Here is a 19244-nt window from a genome sequence, read left to right as displayed (position 1 = left end):
ACAGATGCTGAAAAGGAAACAAAATCACTATTCAGTTTAGATAGTATGGTTACATGTCTATAAAATGTCAAAGAGTCAACGATGAAAAAATATTAGAAATAATGAGTACCTTTTAAAGTAGTCAGTTATGGGGACGCCTGGGTGGCTCAGTTGGTTAAGCGGCTGCCTTCGGCTCGGATTGTGATCCCAGCATCCTGGGATAGAGTCCTACATTGGGCTCCTTGCTCGGCAGGGAGCCTGCTTCTCCCTCTGCCTCTACTGCCACTCTGCCTGCCTGTGCTCTCTCTCTCTCTCTCTCTGGCAAATAAATAAAATCTTAAAAAAAAATTAAAAAAAATGTTTTAAGTAGTCAGTTATGAAAATATATTTAGAAGTTAGTAGCTTTTTTTGCATCTCAACATATAATATATTTGAAAATATAGTAATGGGAGAAAATAGCCCATTTGCAAATGCAAAAAGAACATAAAACATGAAGCAGAACTGATTTAAAGAAAACCATAATTCTTTACCAATAGGCATCAAGAGAACACCTGAATTTAATAAAGAGCCACAATTTCCTGTTGGTTAGAAAATTCCATAGGGTTAAAGGTTGCCTTTCCAAACTCCATGTAATTCCTTTAGTGAGAGGGGAACACAGAGGACTTAGAAAAAATGTTTTTCCAAGTTTACTTCAGAATGGATAGGAAATCCTATAGAAAGAAAAGCAATTAGGGAAACTTGTCCCATCACAAAGTAAATCATGAAAAACTTCAACAACTAAACAGAAGAGCAGAGGGGCACCAGGGCAGAATGAACAGGAGAATCAGTGGGACAGCTTAGAGAATGCAGAAATAGTTCCTAAATGGATGAGAATTTAACACGGGCAAGAAGGCATCTTATAAAGCAGTGGGAGAAAGATTGCTGGCCCTTTGGGAAATAAATAAGGTGGATCATTCCTTTCAACAAGATGAATTCCTGATTTATCAAAAATTTGAGCATAAAAAGTAAATTCATATAGATAGTAAAAAGAAGATTTATATTTTTGATGCTCTTGTGTTGGGAAAGAACTTGTCAGGTATGGTGAGAAAGTGTGAAATCATGATGGCAAATATTAACAGATATGATTATATTTAAATGGAAAATGTACATTTTTATAAATTATCCCTCCCATCATAAACAAAGCTAAAAGACAAACTATGGAGGAAAATACTGCAACATCTATGACAGTCAAAAAATTAATACCCTTAATGTAGGAGGAGGTATTATGAATCAATGTGAAAACAATAAATATCTCAACAGAAAAACGAACCAAGAACACAAGCAATTTACAAAGGAAGACATTCAAGTGGCCATTGAAAATATCTAGTTTTACTATTAATCAAAAAAGAATTTAAAAAATTGGAGGATTTTACTTTTAACACTTCTGATTGCCAAAGATTTTTTTTTTAGATTTTTAAAAATATTTATTTATTTGACACAGAGAGAGATCACAAGTAGGTAGAGAGGCAGGCAGAGAGAGAGGAAGGGAAGCAGGCTCCCTGCTGAACAGAGAGCCCGATGCGGGGCTCCATCCCAGGACCCTGGGACCACAACCCGAGCTGAAGGCAGAGGCCTTAACCCACTGAGCCACCCAGGCGCCCCCAAAGATTTTTTTTTTAACCTCAGCAATATTCAGCAGGTGGGAGGGAGATGAGAGCTGGGAACTCCAGCCCAACTGGTAGAAGTATAAATTGGCTCAACATGTTGGGAAGATGTTAAATACATTAAAACTTTTAATATATATCCCTTGGCCCGGTAATTTTTATTCTAGGAATTCAAGAAGAGAATAACTTAAAGAACGAAAGAAAATACATTTGCCTAAAGAAAAATGTATAAAGATATTATTTTTATGATATTTATATTATATGATATATTTCTCATATTATTTATATTTAAAAAATGACAAAGTGTCAGTGCTATCAATTACTTTTTATTAAATCATAAAAAAAAGGTTTCTATGTATTATAGGTTCAATAATGTGGAAAAAATCTCAGTCATATCAATAAACTAAAAAAGCAGCTTGTAAAGTTGCTTATGCAGTATGGTCCCATTTTTATACAGTTATATATATATTCTGTAGTTATATATATGCTAACACACACACACACACACACACACACACACACACACACACATATATATATATATATATATATATATATATATATATATATGATTACAGAGATGACCAGAAAGATTTTTAGTGGTTATCTCTGGGGATGAGATTTTTTTTTAAATAGAACCCACTTTTTTCTTGTGTTTTTCCACATTGCCTGATTTTTCTAGATAGGTCTGTATTTATAATTGGAAAAATATTTTAATATCTCTTTAATATATTAAAAAAAGAAGAAGAAGAAGATAGCCAAGAAAGAATCATATGAGGAGGTGTCAAGGTGGCTGAATGTTCCCACCGAGCAGGAGTCATTTCTATCTCTGTGGGACATGGTCTTGCTTAGGAGACAGGGATGTTCCTGAGTCAGGCTCAGGGTTCCAATAAGGAAATGGTTTAGAAGGCTTGGAGTCAAGAAAATGAGGTTGACTGTTAGAAAGAGCTGGCAGGCTTTTAAAAATTCTGCAGCCAGATTGCACCCCTCTCCACCGGAAGTCAGCCACTCTGAGGAGGGCCCAGGATCCCAGTGTGTAGCCAGGGCCCAGGACCCCTGGAGTAGATGGAAAATTGGAGCACCGTTAGGGTAAGAAGCCTTGTCTGTCTGGTCTGCAAGGTTCTAGGGATTTTCTCAGCTCTGATCAGAGGGCTTGTTGGGGCGAAGGAAGAGGTTGGGGGACCAAGAGAAGGGAACAATTCTGAAACACATCAAAGGAGCAGCAAGGCCGACATTGTGTTACGGAGTTTTTGGGTTAAACTGAGTCCTTCAGAAAGAAGGGGGGTGAAATGTGTGTGCGATATGTGCGTGGGGGCCATGTTCCCCACAGTAAGTCATTCTGTTTCTGTCCTTTTTAGGGTTACAGAACAGGCTACCCGTACCGATACCCCATTGTTCAAGAGAAAACCAAACACAAAAGTGAGGTGGAGATCCCAGCCACTGTCACAGCCTTCGTGTTTGAGGAGGACGGCGCCCCGGTGCCCGCCCTGCTGCAGCATGCCCAGAAGCAGCAGAAGGAGAAGACCCGTTGGCTCAACACACCCAACACCTACTTGCGGGTCAATGTGGCCGATGAGGTCCAGAGGAGCATGGGCACCCCCCGGCCCAAGACCACAGTAAGGAGGAGATCGGGGTGGAGGGCGGGCATGTGGCTCCATCTGTGGGTCAAGCAGCTTTAAAAGGAGAACAGAACAAATATCCCCTGGGCTGGGTTATTCCCTTTAGGGCTTCCTCTTGGGCATCTAGGAGCAGCTGTTCATGCCCATAGAGCCTCTGATCACCAGTTTTTTGCAACTCTGCACTGAGTTTTGAAGCTGAGGAGCAAATTTCTCCAAGGGGGGATATTTCTCCAGGGGGCTGGACCTCACTCCCAACAGCACAAAACCCAGGAGCAATTGGCTTTTGCTTCTTGCTCCCCCTTTTACAGAGTCCTTCTGGGAAGTTCATGGGCATCCAACATTTGGACTGTCCATCTGGTGCAAACCCAGAAGGTGGGTGGGATATTAATTTCTATTGTCTCCCCCCTCCCCCACCTTCTCTGTCTCTCTGTCTCTTTCTCTCTCTCTGTCTCCCTAACACACACACCAGTACACACACACATCAACTCTAATTTGATGTTTCATTAACAGTTAAGTAGCTGGAAGCCAAGTAGAATAGCTCTTCATTAGAAAAAAAAATGAAGCCCTACAAATTAAAATCAGTAAGTCAGGGTGACTCAGTTGGCACTGGACTCTTCAGCTCGAGTCATGATCTCAGTCAGGGTTGTGAGATCGAGCTTTACGTGCTCCGTGTGGAGTCTGTTTGAGATTCTCTCTCTCCCTGCCCCCTGGTCTCTCTCTCTCTCTCCCCCTATCTCTCTCTTCCTCTAAATAAGTAAATAAAATTGAAAATCAATAAGTCATATGATACTAAAGTTCAAGTGGCTGCCTGTTTGTCACATTGGTTGTCAAGGTTCTGAGCCCCACTCTCCAGCACTCTTGATGGCTGACTGTTGATCTCGGGGCCTTCTTTGGCAACCAGGTCATTTGTTCCCCATCTCTGTTTTGGGAGACAGACAGACCTGAAGGAGGCCCAAGAAGAGAGAACATCTTTGCATAGGCTTGCTGACCTTCCATGGAGGGCCGGTTGGCCCAGATCTCAGGGGTGGGCCATAGGGGAGGACATGGTGATTTATTCCTTTGCCTTACCCTGGCCTTGTGTGTTCAGTGGATGAAGGCTGATGAGGTGGAGAAATCCAGCAGTGGCATGCCAATACGGATCGAAAACCCAAACCAATTTGTGCCTCTCTATACCGACCCCCAAGAAGTACTGGACATGCGGAACAAGGTAAGACGGGAGCTGCGTCTCTTACCATCTCTTCTCTCTCAAGCAGGGAGCCATCTCAGGTCCCACAAATATGAGCTGACTTTCTGGGATGTACCTTTCTTATCAAAACCCCAGATTCTGCTTAGGGGAAAGAAACAACCATTTATGGGCCCAACTCTAGCACTGTGCTAATTCTATACTTAACGTGGTCCTTAATAACCCTCATGCATAAAGAGGGCTTGTGTGAGACATTAGATACACCTAAAAAACAGGCCCACAAATTGAGTTTTTGTGAATCTTATGCTATTCTCCTTTTGGCTCATTTTCAAAATTTCAAAATCCTTTATATTTATCTCTCAACCTTTGCTTTACAGTTCACTCACTCACGTTTCTCATGTTACTTTAAAAACTTAGGTTGTACTAGACCCCCTCCAAAAGGTCGGGTGCACTCCCACAGCAGTGATTTACTGTATGGTTCAAGGACCCTCTGCAAGGTTGGTTTAAAATGCACGTGCCCGGGTCCATCCTCTTGTTCCTCCCCAAGGAGGGACTCCAATTCAGTAGTTATAGGGTGGCACCAGGACTTTGTGATGGTCAAGAAATTTCTCAGGGGCTTCAGTGAAGCGTGAGGATCCCCATCAGGGATCTCCTGTGCCTTGTCTCAGTCTTCACCTCTTACAGTTACCTCCTCAGAGTTCATGAGAATCTGGTATTTTACAGAAACTGGCCATTTGTCTCTTAGAGGACACACTGTGTTAAGAAATAGGGGAAAGAGACCCCTCACCCCCACCGGAGGACCTTTGTAGACCCTGTCACAGGGCACACGAGACACCAGGATGCCCTCTGAATGCTCCCCTCCCAAACTCCACACGCTGATGCTCAACAGCGAGCTCACTCTCCCCTTCCCTTGCCTCACAGATTCGAGAACAAAACCGACAAGACGTGAAGTCGGCCGGGCCTCAGTCCCAGCTCCTGGCCAGTGTCATCGCTGAGAAGAGTCGAAGCCCGGTACAGCAGAAGCTGCCCCTGTCTGCAGGGGAAACGTGTTTGCCTTCTGGGTCTTCAGTGCTTGGGGCTGGGCAGCAGGACCCCTGAGTACTCATGCCCACCTTCCCCTGATCTTGGGCGCTGGTGCTCTTGCTACAGGACAGACGCTGTGAGGACCAGGGACAGTGTGTCATTGCCCCCTGTGGGTCCTGGGCAGGGGGGCAGCAGCCCAGCCTGCCCCCAGAGTGATGCTGACTTCCATGCTTTACCCATAGAACTCCACTCTGCCCTTTACTGGTATCCTGCAAAGTGAGCATCACGCGAGTATGGCCGGCAGCTCCCGGCTGCTCCAGGCCTGCCTGCCCTGAGCGTTTCTGGCCTCTGTGCGTGGATATGGCATCATGAGGCCATAGCCCTGGGAAGATGCTCACGGGGTCGCAGAGAGGAGGCATGTACATAAGGACTGGTGCTCCATTTGGGACGGTTAGTTGCCCACACAAACCCCCACAGAGTTAGAAAGTATAAAGTTGTTTCCATGCCTGAGATAGGACAGTGTTTGTCTAGTGCTTAGCAAAAAGGATAAAGATCAGAATTCTGGCTTGTGTTGAAGACCACAGCTACTTATGGCAAGGTAGCCACGTGGATAGCATTTTCCTTAGTGATGGGAAGGGGAGGGTTACAGGAACTGTTCCTCTCCAGAGAGTAAAGTGAGATCGTTGAGGGTAGGCTGCAGCCCACAAGGTGGGTGCCCATGTAGGGGAGTGTGAAGGTTATGTCATTGTACCACCATTGTCACCCACTGCCACTAGCCAGGATGAGGAATGCCAAAAGTGCCATGGGACCACAGATAGAGAAACCCCATGGTACTGGGGTGGGAGCTTAATAGAGTGAGCAAAATTGATAAAAACTCTGCCATTTGTGCCAAGTATTCTCCTTGGAGTCCCTTTTCTTGGGACCATGGGCTTGGATTCTGTTTTGAACTCTGTGATTCCTTAACATAGGCCCGTGCTACTTCTGTTTCTGAAGATGCCATGGGCCGCCCTCAGAGGACCTGGCAGGCCAGGGAAGGCGGCCCAGAGTGTGTGGTGTGGGCCCGCTGCCCTTTGCTCGCCTCCCCTGTGTTTCGCGCTCTTTGGCCGCTCCTCAGCTTCAGGGCGGCGCATTCTCAAGGGCCAAGCTGAGGATGCCAAATTAGGAGAGAGGGCTACGGGGTCTGAATTTTAGACCCTGTCATGGGCTAGAGGGGACAAAGGATTCCTGAAGCTCACGCAAGGCCCCGCTGGTGAGCTCCCAGAGGCAGCGGCTCCACAAAGTCCCGCAGGGGTTTTGGCCAGTGTCTCCCCCCAATCCCCCCCACCAGGGACCTGCAGTCCAGGCAGGTTGAAGATCCAAGATTCAGGACCTTGGCCCCCTGTAATTTATGACTGTGTGCAAAACAGGACTAACAGTTTGGACTGAGAACGCTGAAGCCATTTTGTGTTTCGCATTTGACTTCCTGCTGTGTGCTGTGGCTTGTGCTGCTGTTGGGGGGTGGGAGGGCATGGTGGGGAATGGCTGGCATGAAGCGGGCTTGAGCCAACGCTTTGCTTGCTGGCTTTTGGCTAACTGACTCCGGGCTGTGGACTGTATTTGCGTAGTGATGGCTTGCAAGCATCCGCAGGAGGGACTGCAATAAACGTGTGTCTTCCTTCCACTTGGGAGCATCCTTCGATTTTATTTCCCGGGCAGAGGGTGGACTCCCTGCATTCATCCAGGCAGTTGCAAAGAACCCAGGTCTGGGGGTGAGGTAGCCGTGGGAAGGAATGAACAAGCCCTGCCCCAAGGCCCTGAGCTGTTTCCGAGGAGCCACATGCCACACTGCCCCTGGCAGGACCGCTGGCAGCCACAAGAGTCTGAGAGGACGCTCGGGCCTGGGCCCTGACTGCGGCATTCAGAGAGCAACACACACTCTGTGGTTAACTTTCAGTCTACAGAGAGCCAGCTGATGTCCAAGGGCGACGCAGACACCAAAGACGACTCAGAGGAGACCGTGCCCAACCCCTTCAGCCAACTCACTGACCAGGAGCTGGAGGAATACAAGAAGGAGGTGGAGAGGAAGAAGCTAGAGCTTGACGGTAAATACGCCGGGCTCGCCCGGAGTGGAGGGAGAGTTGGGGGCACCCAGAGGGGCAGCAGAGGAACCAGCAAGGCTTGCTCCCACCAGTGAGCCTGGGACCCATGCCTCCCACCTGACAGGCCCCGGGGCTCCGACTAGCCTTGCCTCGCCTTCACGTTCAGCCTTTACCTCTCCCTCTTCTCCATCACATTCCCAGTTTGCCCTTCCTGCCCCGTCAGCCAAGTCAAATTCTTACCAGCGTGATGCTGTGACTTACGTAATGGTCCTCATGGCCCAGCACCTCACGGTGACATCGTGCTGCCATGACCTTAGTCGGACCCTCTCACCTGGGCTTAAAGGAGGTAATCCTCGTAAGTGCTTAGAACAGAGCCTGGAAGTACGGCGGAGGTCCGATAAGCATTAGCTATGATAAGATCATTATAATAGTGATAATTACTAGGAATCTATCGGATCCAGTATAAACCGTTTAGCCTGGCAATGAAAACTCCCACCAGCTACCTCTGGTCTTTTCCTCATTCCTTCTTTATTTCAGAATCTCCAGTCAAGCCCATCTCTCTGTGTTGAGTGCCAGATATGCCTTCATGATCACCTGTATGCTCGCATTCATGCCTTTGTCCCTTCCGGGCATGGTTTCCCTTTTTGGCTATCCTGACCCCAGAACTTCCATCTCAAGCCCCTCTTCCAGCTAAAAAGCCCTCTCTGTCCCTCTCTACCCCACCCCGTCTTTGAGCTGTCCCTTCTCTTTGTTTCAAGAGCACTTAGGGTCTGAGACACAGAGGAATTCAGCTCCTGGTTTTGCCCACCAGGATGGGCTATCATTCCCTCAGGAGGACCCTCTTCCATAACCCCCCACCCCACCCAGGGTCAGCCATCTTCCTGGGCACAAGCAGGCCCTAGAAAAACCCTTGCTAGCTTGCTTGAAGTTCTAATTGGACAGTTGAAAAAATAGATAGAAAATGTGGTGCTTTCTATCCCTAGGGATTATTTGGGCTGAACATGAAAATTAGATAAATAATAAATAATAATAATAATAATAAATAAGCCATACGCAGGCTTAGGGTTCACATTGGGGCTGACATCCCACTGGCAGATGTGTTTGGGTGGAGGAAACAGAATACGACTCTGACTCCTCCCATTTGCCTCCCTGCTCCGCAAGATGTAGTGGCAATTTTTAAAAGTTTGGGGGAAGCAGGTGCACCTGGGTGGCCCAGTGGGTTAAGCCTCTGCCTTCGGCTCAGGTCTTGATCTCAGGGTCCTGGGATCAAGTCCCGCATTGGCTCTCTGCTCAGCAGGGAGCCTGCTTCCCCCTCTCTCTCTGACTGCCTCTCTGCCTACTTGTGATCTCTCTCTCTCGCAAATAAATAAAAATAAAATCTTTTTAAAAAATAAAAATAAAAAGATAAAAGTTTGGGGGAAGCAGCTAACTTCAGTTAGGAGAAATGGGGGCCAGCTGGAAGAAGGCTTTTTTTTTTTTTAATAAATATTCTCCTTTCATCTATTTGACCCCTATCCTGGGGTGGTTTTCTGTATTTTCAGGAGAGAAAGAAACCACTGCCGAGGAGCGTGGCTCACCTGTAAGGTCTGCACCAGCTTCTCCAGCACAGAGCCCAGCGAAGTCAGAGACTAAGAGCCCTGTGGTCTCTCCCTCCAAGTCTTTAGACGGTGAGTGGAGCTGAGCAGCTGGATGGGAGGAGGCATCTCCACAGCTCCGAAAGGGGTCTACACGGAAGGCAGGGCAGACATGCTCACTCCAGGGACCCTGCCTCTCAACAGGACTTGCCTGCTACCCAGAAAGGGAGTTTGAAATAGAGGTTTCCAAATTTAAGCTTGCTTCATTCACAGGCTGTGACAACACAGCTTATGGTTAAGTCCCTGTCTAAGCCTTCCCACCTCTCACTCAGACTAGGTTGGCTGATGGGTCTTTCTAGATGCACCAGCCTAGTGCTCAGACTTTAATGTGCTTAGGGATCACCAGGATCTTGTTGCAATGTAGTTTCTGATGCAATAGGTGTCGGGTGGAACCCGAGACTGTATATTCCTAACAAGCTCCCAGGTAAGACTCATGATGTCATTCTCAGCCTTTGGAATCTCAACACACTGGAATTACCTGGCGAGGTTTAAAAATCCTGACACTGGCCTGGGTCCCACCACAGCATCCCCCGTGGTTCTCAGTTAAATGGTCTGGGGATGGGGTACAGAAGAGTACATTGGAGTTTTAAGATCTCTCCAGCTACATCAAATGTGTAGCCCAGGCTGAGAACCAGCTCATTAGATATGAGTTTACAGAAAGTAAGGTCTAGGCCCTACTCAACTGCTAATTTTAGAAAATCAGATAATCTTTGTGCTTCAGTTTCCTTGTCTGTGAAAGGGACTACCAGTATTTTCCCTTCTTAAGGTTCTTACACATATAAGAAAGTTGTAGATTAGAACATGAAGCATGAAATGGAAAATATAAAAATTTCATTCATAAAGAATGAAATGAAAAGTATAAAAGAAAAAATTAAATGTAAGATCTGATTGTGATTATGATTAATAATATACATACAGTGGATAATAATACTATTATATTACATTATATTATATTAGTCTATACTACCTAGATCATAAAACTGTCTTTATTGAGGTCCTGGAGTCCCTCTAGGCAGGAACACTGCTCCCTAGGTCCCCTGTGATTTTCCCTGTTCTGGATAGAATGATCACACGTGTGGATGCTGCTAGAACCCCCCAACCTCTGAGCTCCCTCCACAGGCCGATTGCTGCCTTGAGTGTAGTCCCAGTGTTGCCAGAGGAAACCCATCTGCTTGTGGCCAGAGCTCCAAGTGGATGTCTCCTGACTGTTTGTGTTCATTTTGTCTCATCATGGTGTTATCAACCTGTCTCCACAATGTCTTCCTTTCTCTTCCCATTTGTGCCTTCATCAAAGGAGTTTCCTCCGATTCTGAATACTTGTCTCTGTAGTAAGTATAGAGAGGCTATTTACTAACTCACCCCAACACTTGCAATGGGGGAGGGAGGTCTCTTTTTAAAAAAAAAAATGTGTTTCTCCTCAGCTTTTTCTTTGGCAACCCTGACTTTGGGAGGTTTCCTGGCCAATTCCACATGTGCTCTGCATGGGCAGGCTTCCCTCCGGGATATGCACACATAGGATGGACTCGTGCACATACACACACTCTCATCCTCACATGGGGCATGCCACCCAGAGGCAACAAGCCTGCACAGTGAAAGGGCAGGGGGGCCAGCTCCTGGGTCCTCCCTGTAGAGGAGTCCTTATGGCCCTCATGGGCACATTGACATCCCTTTTCCTAATGGCCCCTCCAAGGAGCCCATGAACTCTTCTAGGGCTGTGGCGCAGAGCCTGAATGGCCCAAGAACCAACTGCCTTCTGGAGATGCTTAGAGCACCTGGCCTGGACCATGTCTTCAGCATCCCCCAGGGGTGCGCACCAGCCGCAGGAGGGAAATCCAAGCGGGAGAGGCAGCTTATGGCAGCAGTGGGACAAGGGATAGTAATCGCATTTCAGCTCCTGGGAAACTCTGGGAGCAACCTCTGCTGTTCAGAGGGACAGAGTGTGGAAGGAGGGGTGTAGGATAAATGCTTACCCACCCCTGACATTATTCCCATGGGTAGCACTATTCTTGCCCTCTCTGGTGCAAATCTGTGCCTTCATGGAGGGGCACACCCTGGTAGAGTTGTTAGAAAAATCAAGTTCTTCTTCCCTGAAGATTCTGTCCATAGTACAGACAGAGCTGAGCCCGCACGAGGAGGCCAGAGTTGTTGCTGCTTTGGGTAACCAGGGTAGGGCATAGAGGGTCATGGCCATGCCACCCGGTGGCTGGCCCCAGCTCCTCGGGGCTGACAAAGCTGAGCCTCCCACTCCCATCAAGGTGAGCGCTTTCACATTAGCTCCCCCGTTGAATCAGGGCTGGCTTTTCACTGCGTGCCACCATGCTCTGGTGCTGCATCACCTTGGTGTCCCTCCTCCTCTCTCTCCTACATCAACAGCTTCCCTGAAGGAGACTCTTTCAAACCCTCTTCCTCCACATCTGGTCATCTCTGTCATCGCCTTCTCTTTGACCGGCTTCTGATCCCTGTGCCTGCTGACTCCATTCCCCAGTAACCTCTCCGGAGCCCTGGCTGTGCCTGCCGGAAAGAGCCCTGCATTCAGCATCAGATGATCAGCACTGTCACTTACCGACTTTGCCATCTCAAATAAGTCACTTAAAAACCCTGCAGAATGGAGGGCTGCCTAACAAGAATCCTTGTCCTATCCTAAGCTGTAGCACTGTTCCTGGGATAAAATGAGCAAACGGATACAAAAGGGCCTTGTAACTTGCTTCCATCAATCAGTTCTCATTACATACCCTGTTCTTGGGATTGTGAGAGAGAATACAGGCTTGCTGTTTCAAGCCACTAAACTTGGGGGTGGAGGTTGTTACGTAGCAATAGATAATTACTGAATCACAGTGCATAAGAAGAGCTGGTTTTATGGAAATCCGTTTTTCTGTGGGTTGACCAGGCTCACCTGGATGGTTCTGTTCCATTCAGGTGAGCTGTGGCTGCGTTGGTCCGGGAGCCTGACTGAACAGGGACTTCCAAGATGGCGTACTCACGTCAGGCGCCTTGGCCGGGACAGCTGGAAGGCTGGGCTCAGCTGGGACACGGGGATGGCTGCGTCTCTGTCTCTCTTCATGTGGTTGTAGGGCCTCTTCATGTGTGTTTCCATCAAGGCAGTCAGACTTCATTACACAGTGGCTCAAGGCTCCCTAAACTCTGAAAGCAGGAACTTCTAGGCCTTCTTAAGTCTTCAGCCTAAGGCTGACTCCTTGGCACTTCCTCAGCATTCTGCTGGTGGCTGTGAACCACAGGGCCAGCTCAGATTCACTGTGGCAGGGGACCACACCTAACTGTGTCCTCTTAAAAGAAAAAAGAAGAAGATAAATGACACATGAAACTATAAAATGGATATATATCAACAATAGATTTAGAGAATTCGGGGCAAGATCATTGTCAAATTTCAGGGGAGGCCTGAGCCAGATCAGAGGGTTTAAGAGGCCAACTAGCAGGTAAAGGAGGAGAACAGACAGAAGGTTGAATTTAGACAAGTGTATTGATTTCAAGACTATTGCCAGGTGATGACCATGGGGACACATGGTGGGAGGGTAAGCGTGCAGGCCCTCGGAGTACAGGCTGGATGTAGTAGGGAACTTAATAACTGGATGATGAGAGGACATGGGCAAGACAGTAGAAGGATGGAAGGTGTTGGATGCTAAGAGAGAGATAGTCCTCAAGAGCCATCTGGAAGAGGACGTTGACTTGCGTAGAGAAGTTCAGAAGTTAGAAAAGACCTAACAAATAAGAATTTGTCCATAGTCAAACTAGCCCATTCTGTCCCCAGATTTACACCCCTCTGTCCTGTGCCCCATGTAATCATACATTTCTCTGGTCTTTACCCCATCAGGTACCCTAATTTTTTCCTAAAACTTCCTTCCCCACCCCTTCCTTCTGTAAGTCATACCAGTCCTATGTCCCCCATTGCTCACATTCCTAGAGAGTGGAGCATGCCCAGTACCTTCCTGTGGTATGAGATCTCATACAACTCACTCACACACACGAACATTCACACACCACACCCACATACCCATTCACAAACTCACATGCCCACACACACAAACTCAGCACAACTCATACACTTACCCACACACTCACGCACCACACCCCCATACTTACACAGCTCACTCCACATTCACACTCTTACAAATTCACACATGCACACACATCCTCACACACTCACAAACACATGCACACACACGTTCTCATATACTCACACACTCCTTTCAGTTTCACATAGTGAAAAGAGCACAAAACTGGATGTCAGGAGCTTGAGGTCTGCTCGCTTTTACTACTTGACTCAGTTTTCATTTCTGTAAAATGGGAGGAGCTGAGCTAGATGATCTTTAAATTCCTTTCTACTTTTCAGAGTCTGTGGTTTTAGAATCCCCCCTTTTCCCTCCCCATCCAGGCATTTCAAAGCTTGAGTGGAAGCAAGGTTGGGGAGAGAGTGGGAAAGTGGAGAAAGGGCAGTAGTGGGGTTCAGTTTCTGGGGCCTGAGCAGCTCTGGCTTTGAACATGGCAGCAATCCAAATAGGTTCCCTCCAGGTGACTGCTAGAGTGGGCCAACCAGGCAACTTCCCCTTTCGTTAATCCTTTTATCTTGGAAATATGCGGTCCATATCACTCAGGGAGTTCCATTCTCCCTCTGCCTTCCCCTTTCTGCCTATTGGAAAGATACTCTCCATTTTTCCAAAAGTTCCTCTTTGGCTATCAGAAATGAGATTGGTATTAAAAACATGTAATTACCATGTTAACTAACTAGAATTTAAATAAAAGCTTTAAAAAATGTTTAATTTCGGGGGTGCCTGGATGGCTCAGTCGTTAAGCATCTGCCTTTGGCTCAGGTCATGATCCCAGGGTCCTGGGAGCGAGCCCCGCACTGGGCTCCCTGCTCTGCGGGAAGCCTGCTTCTCCCTCTCCCACTCCCCCTGCTTGTGTTCCCTCTCTCGCTGTCTCTCTCTCTCTCTCTCTCTCTGTCAAATAAAAAATGAAATCTTAAAAAAAAAAACACCTTTAATTTCCATATTTTTACTGGTGAAACTGAACCGGTTACAACAGTTCTTAGATTCTTCCACTGAGTTGTATGTGTTAGTCGTCTCCTCCTTCCTATAACCTCTCTCCTCACCTGGGTCTGTCCCCACATTTCGTCCTACAGAAGCTCTCAACTGGGTCGTATTGCCACATTTGGAACATCATTACCTGTTTACATTTGCAGACAAGGACCCAAAATAAAGGACTTGCCAAGGGCCTGTTCCCAAGGCAGGGTTTCATGAAAGGGGGTACAGGTTTTGGGTGAGAACCCTGCCTAACCCTTTCCCCCATAATGTCAGCCTGTCCCTCCTTTTGCCCTAGACTTATTTTATTGAACTGCCTAGAAATGGTTCTGTTAGCCGCACATGGAAATTCTCACCTGGTCGAAATCTTACGGGTCGTATCTTTTCATCTTTTCCTAGAAGGTGCTAAGAAGACAGAAACAAGCAAAGCCGCCACAGAGCCTGAAACCACGCAGCCAGAAGGAGTGGTGGTCAACGGGAGGGAGGAAGAACAGACCGCAGAGGAAATTCTCAGCAAAGGCTTGAGCCAGATGACCACCAATGCCGACACAGATGTTGATACCTCTAAGGACAAAACCGAGTCGGTCACCAGCGGCCCCATGTCCCCAGAGGGCTCCCCTTCCAAGTCTCCCTCCAAAAAGAAGAAGAAATTCCGAACCCCGTCCTTCCTGAAAAAGAGCAAAAAGAAGGAGAAAGTGGAGTCCTGATGGGTAGTGCCCATGGGCTCCCATCCACACCCTCTCCCTCCACCCCTTCCCTTCTCCCATCTCTGTCCCTGGAAGCACAGGGCCAAGGAGGGATAGAATAGGACCCTGGATCACACTCTGAGGGGGAACTTAGAGATTACCCAACCAACCCCTCATTTTCCATTTGCCCCAGAGAAATCAGGTGACTTTCCCGAGGTCACACAGCTAGTTAGTGGTAGAGCTTCCACTAGCATTGGGGTCTCCTGGCCCCCAGTCCAGTGCTCTTTCCACTACACAACACTGCCTAGTTGTGGGCTACCTTTGTGAGGATGCGGTCCACCAGTCTGAGCCCAGGGCAGAAGGTCAGAGTGGGCTGCAGAGGCCTCTCACAAGTCTCAGACCAAATCAGACAGGCCGGGACTTCCCCTGAGCAACGTCCTCTTCCTCACAGGAATCCAATCTCCTGCTAATGGAGCTGTCACAGTTTAGAAATCTCTCTTTTCCATAGGGTCCCTGCCCTGCTGCTCTCAGTAACCAAACTGACCCGTCCCCTACACCAGGAGTTAATCTTTGTTCCCAAGGGCTGATGGCTTAGCTTGTGCTTCCCCAACCACTAACCCTGAGCTTTCTTCATGGAACCTCCTGAATGACAGATGGATGAAGAATTTTAAGAGCAGGCAGACATGAGGGCCAGCCAAGTCAGCCACAGCATCGGGAATCGTTTAATCAATGTAAGAAGCCAGGAACTTGGCCCATTTGAATCGTGCATCTCAGGCGCTTCAAAACTAAAACCAAATTTAGCTTAGAGAAAAGTTGTCTCATGCTCAGGGCGGAAATTTGGGGTAATTCAGATCCTCTGTTGGCTTTGGGTTGTACAAGGAGGATCAAAACAACACAGGAAATGCTATGCCTTTCTAGCTTTGCATGATACATGGAGCAATGTGGCTGTACCTGTTTCACTCCTGTCTGGCAATCAGGTGTCCCCTGACCTTCCTTCCAACCTGGAAGCACTGGCTCACAGACTGGAACTGGCATCTTACCCTTGGCACCTTGACCTTGGCTCCTTTGGGTTCTGACTCAGTCACTCTGGGTCCAACAGAGGAGAATGAGATGAGCCTTTGAGAATTAATTCTCTTGGATCAGCTATCAGAACAATCAGCTTGGGTGTCCTTGCCCTGTCACTACCTGTCCCTCCCGGGGCCTAGCAAGAGCCACGGCTGCTGCTGTTATCGCCAACACTATCCTTTCATACTCTTCTACGGGACACCGATTAATGAGCATTGTTGGCTCCTAAAAAAATAGACAATCCATTCTCTTTATAGCACAGTGTCTTCAAAGAGTATTTTTCCTTTTTGTTCTGATTAGGGTGAAAGTACTTTTGAAGTTCTTAATCATAGTTTTTCACTTTTGAGCACTTACTTTCTATATACAGACACTGTGCAGGCTTTCCATACGTTATACCCTTGGACGGTCACGATAGTCCTGTGACATGGGGTAAGACAGTCCCATGTTACCAGTAAGAAAACTGAGCCCCCAAAAGGACAATTGACTTGCTCCGGGTAACTTGGCTAGAAAGATCCAGAGCCTGGATTTGACCCCTGGGTCAGTCTGAGTCCAGAGCCTCTGTTCTTAACAATTACGATGATTCAAAAACTTGAAATCCCCAAGCGGGGGGTTTAATTTAGTCCAGGACCCATTTCTGTGACTGGTCTCCACTGTGTAATGTCAGCATTTGAAATGAAGGCAGGAAACTATCTGTCTTCTCCCTCATCAGTGCACGTTAAGCTCCTGACAAACGTGGACTGTGGCGAGGCCAGTGCGGACCTCTGACGGAGGAGAGGCAGGAGCCTTCTGGTTGGGCCAGAGTACGGGGTGGGGGGGGGGGTGCTATTTCTTGAGAAGAAAGGAAGCGTGACTAAGGAGAACGCAGAACTGTGGCTCTCTCGTGCAGATCCCTAACTGCTATCCCAGCTCCCACCCCGCTCTACTTTCTGATGGGCCTTGTGATGGGCAACCCCGTGGTCAGGGGCATCTGATGTCTCAGAAAAGTCCATGGGAAATGCCTTTAAAAGCCAGTCCTTCGATGCCTTCTTTGAAAAACTAGATTTCACGTTCATCCTTTCACCCTCGCGATATTTGTGAAGCACCCACGAAGCACCAGGCATGATGCCATCATGAAAAGAAACCCCTCGTTGTGGCTAGAATCAGCAGCAGCAAACAGTGTTACGGGACGAATGGAGGGATGACCACTGATGCAGCTTTTTGTGTGGTTGTAGCTCAGAGATGATGTTGATTGGCTCTCCGCATTCAACAAATTCTCTTTATTCCCTTGACCACAACGAGGCCTCATTTAGGTGAAAACGGCACAGCCTTGCTGGAGGATCGTCCTTGGAATTTATGCCATGGGTCCACCTTTTATTTATGCATTTGTTCCTCCTCATGCCTTCGAACACAACAACAAACAACAGCAAAACCCCATGAGCTTGGGTCATGGGTCGAGTCAGAAGGCAGAACGTAGTCCCTGCCCACAGAGGTTTTTAAGTATCGGAGGCTTGTAGGCAAGTTACGAAAAGGGCAAGGCGGCAGAGATGACATAAGGAAGTAATGATTTATTGTCTTCTGGACCAGAGAAACTTTCCTGAAAGATGTGATGATTGAGTTAGGTTTTCCGACAAGGAGGAATTCTCCAGGAAGACGAAAGGGTTGGTGGGATATTCGTGCTGAGGGGAGAGCATGTGCAAAAGCACAGAAGCACAAAACTCCACGACGGGCCCACGGAGTCACGCAGGAACGCCAGAGCATAAGATGTAATGGGCGGGGGCTTTGTTTCATAGGTGGGCAGGGCTGGCTCAGAGAGAAATCTGCCGAAGTGTGCAACTAGATTTTATACTAAAGGGGGTTTGGAGCTGCTGATGGCTTCCAATCAGGGCGTCGTGATCAGCTTGACTTTTACAAAAGTCCGCTAGGCGGCTGGGGTGGAGAATGGCTGGAGAGGAAGGCGGTGAAGGCCCAGACCTCCTGATGAGGCCCATCAGCTCAGAAACGTGCCTGGTGGCCTGCCTTACACTCCGTTTTCCCTTTAGAGCGCATAGCTTGTTTCCCGCACAGAATTTCACTTCCCCAACGCTCTGTGAGTAAGGCATCTTAGGAAAGATTTTCAATAAGGAGAGGGAAGCATTCAAAGAGCTAACGCTTGGTGCGGTTTCCAGGTCTGTCTCGTCCCACCACAGAACTGCCACGGGAGCCGGGAGGCCCTCTGCCGGTTTCTTACTCTTGCGTGAGTGCCGGGGGTAGCGCATTGGATGCCGCTGCAGGAGACGCGCAGTCCGAACAAAACCGTGGGCTTCTAGGGAGAGGACGGGGCGTTTTCTTTGGGTCTGGAAAAAGTTGGCTGAAAACTTTGACCAGTGTATGTCTGGAGAAAATGTCTCTACGGGGGGCTCAGAGTGGGTGGGCAGGAGGAGCCGCTGTGCTCAGAGCTGCTGCAGTAAGGGCTGAGAACGGGAGCCAGTCTGCAGTGTGACTGATGCCTGAGCTGGAAAGTGGGGAGGTTTGGAGGCTGTTTCCGTGGGAAGTCAGGCAGCGGTGGCTTGGGGAGGCAGCAGGAGAGATGGTTACAGAGACACAACTTGGCTCCAGTGACTCTCTGTGCGCTGGTGGCTGGCACCCAGAAATGATGTGAGAGAACCATCCACACCATGTGACCTTTCTTAAACTTTGTAAAAAGCTTTGCCAAGAGGCAAGCCTCTAGCACAGATCTGTGCTCCATTAGAGCTTCCTGGCCTGTAGTGACCCAAGTAACTGTCCAAATTCAGCCAGGTAACACAGAGATAACAATAACCTGCCCCAAGGGGTGCCTGGGTGGTGCAGTTGGTTAAGCATCTGACTCTTGGCTTTGGCTCAGGTCATGGTCTCAGCATCCTGGGATCAAGCCCTGCGCTGGGTTCCATGCTCAGTGTGGAGTCGGCTTGAGGTTCTCTTTCCTCTCCCTCTGTCCCTCCCACCCAGCCTCGCTCCCTCTCTCTCTCGCTCTTTCTCTCTCTCAAATAAGTAAATCTTTTTAAAAAAAAAAAAAAAGATTTTGTTTACTTATTTGACAGAGAGAGACACAGCAAGAGAGGGAACACAAGCAGTGGGAGAGAGAGAGGGAGAAGCAGGCTTCCCGCAGAGCAGGGAGCCCGATGCGGGGCTCCCTCCCAGGACCCTGGGACCATGACCTGAGCCAAACGCAGATGTTTAGCCACTGAGCCACCCAGGTGCCCCTCAAATAGATAAATCTTTTTAAAAATATAGCCTCCCTCAACAGTCCTCTAATGAAAACGGGGCTCTTCCTCTGCAGACAGAGAAGTTCTTTTTAAGGGAC

General features: G+C 48.0%; 1 protein-coding gene across 2 annotated transcripts in view; it reads left to right on the top strand.

Moving 5' to 3' along the window:
• The window catches only part of ADD2 (adducin 2), a 103827-nt gene extending 85277 nt beyond the window's left edge, over positions 1-18550 (top strand). For both annotated transcript variants that reach the window (XM_032352387.1, XM_032352388.1), the window contains exons 11-16: positions 2981-3238; positions 4329-4448; positions 5346-5435; positions 7381-7528; positions 9067-9192; positions 14595-18550. In XM_032352387.1, coding sequence (XP_032208278.1) covers positions 2981-3238; positions 4329-4448; positions 5346-5435; positions 7381-7528; positions 9067-9192; positions 14595-14902 — 1050 coding nt within the window. In that variant the 3' untranslated portion in view covers positions 14903-18550. The remainder of the gene's footprint in view (positions 1-2980; positions 3239-4328; positions 4449-5345; positions 5436-7380; positions 7529-9066; positions 9193-14594) is intronic.
• Positions 18551-19244: the final 694 nt, after the last annotated feature.

This window comes from Mustela erminea, chromosome 7, assembly GCF_009829155.1.
Source record: "Mustela erminea isolate mMusErm1 chromosome 7, mMusErm1.Pri, whole genome shotgun sequence".
In the NCBI taxonomy this organism is placed as follows: domain Eukaryota; kingdom Metazoa; phylum Chordata; class Mammalia; order Carnivora; family Mustelidae; genus Mustela; species Mustela erminea.
The sequence above is the reverse complement of the archived record's forward strand: the minus strand, read 5'-3'. Positions and strand labels throughout refer to the sequence as shown.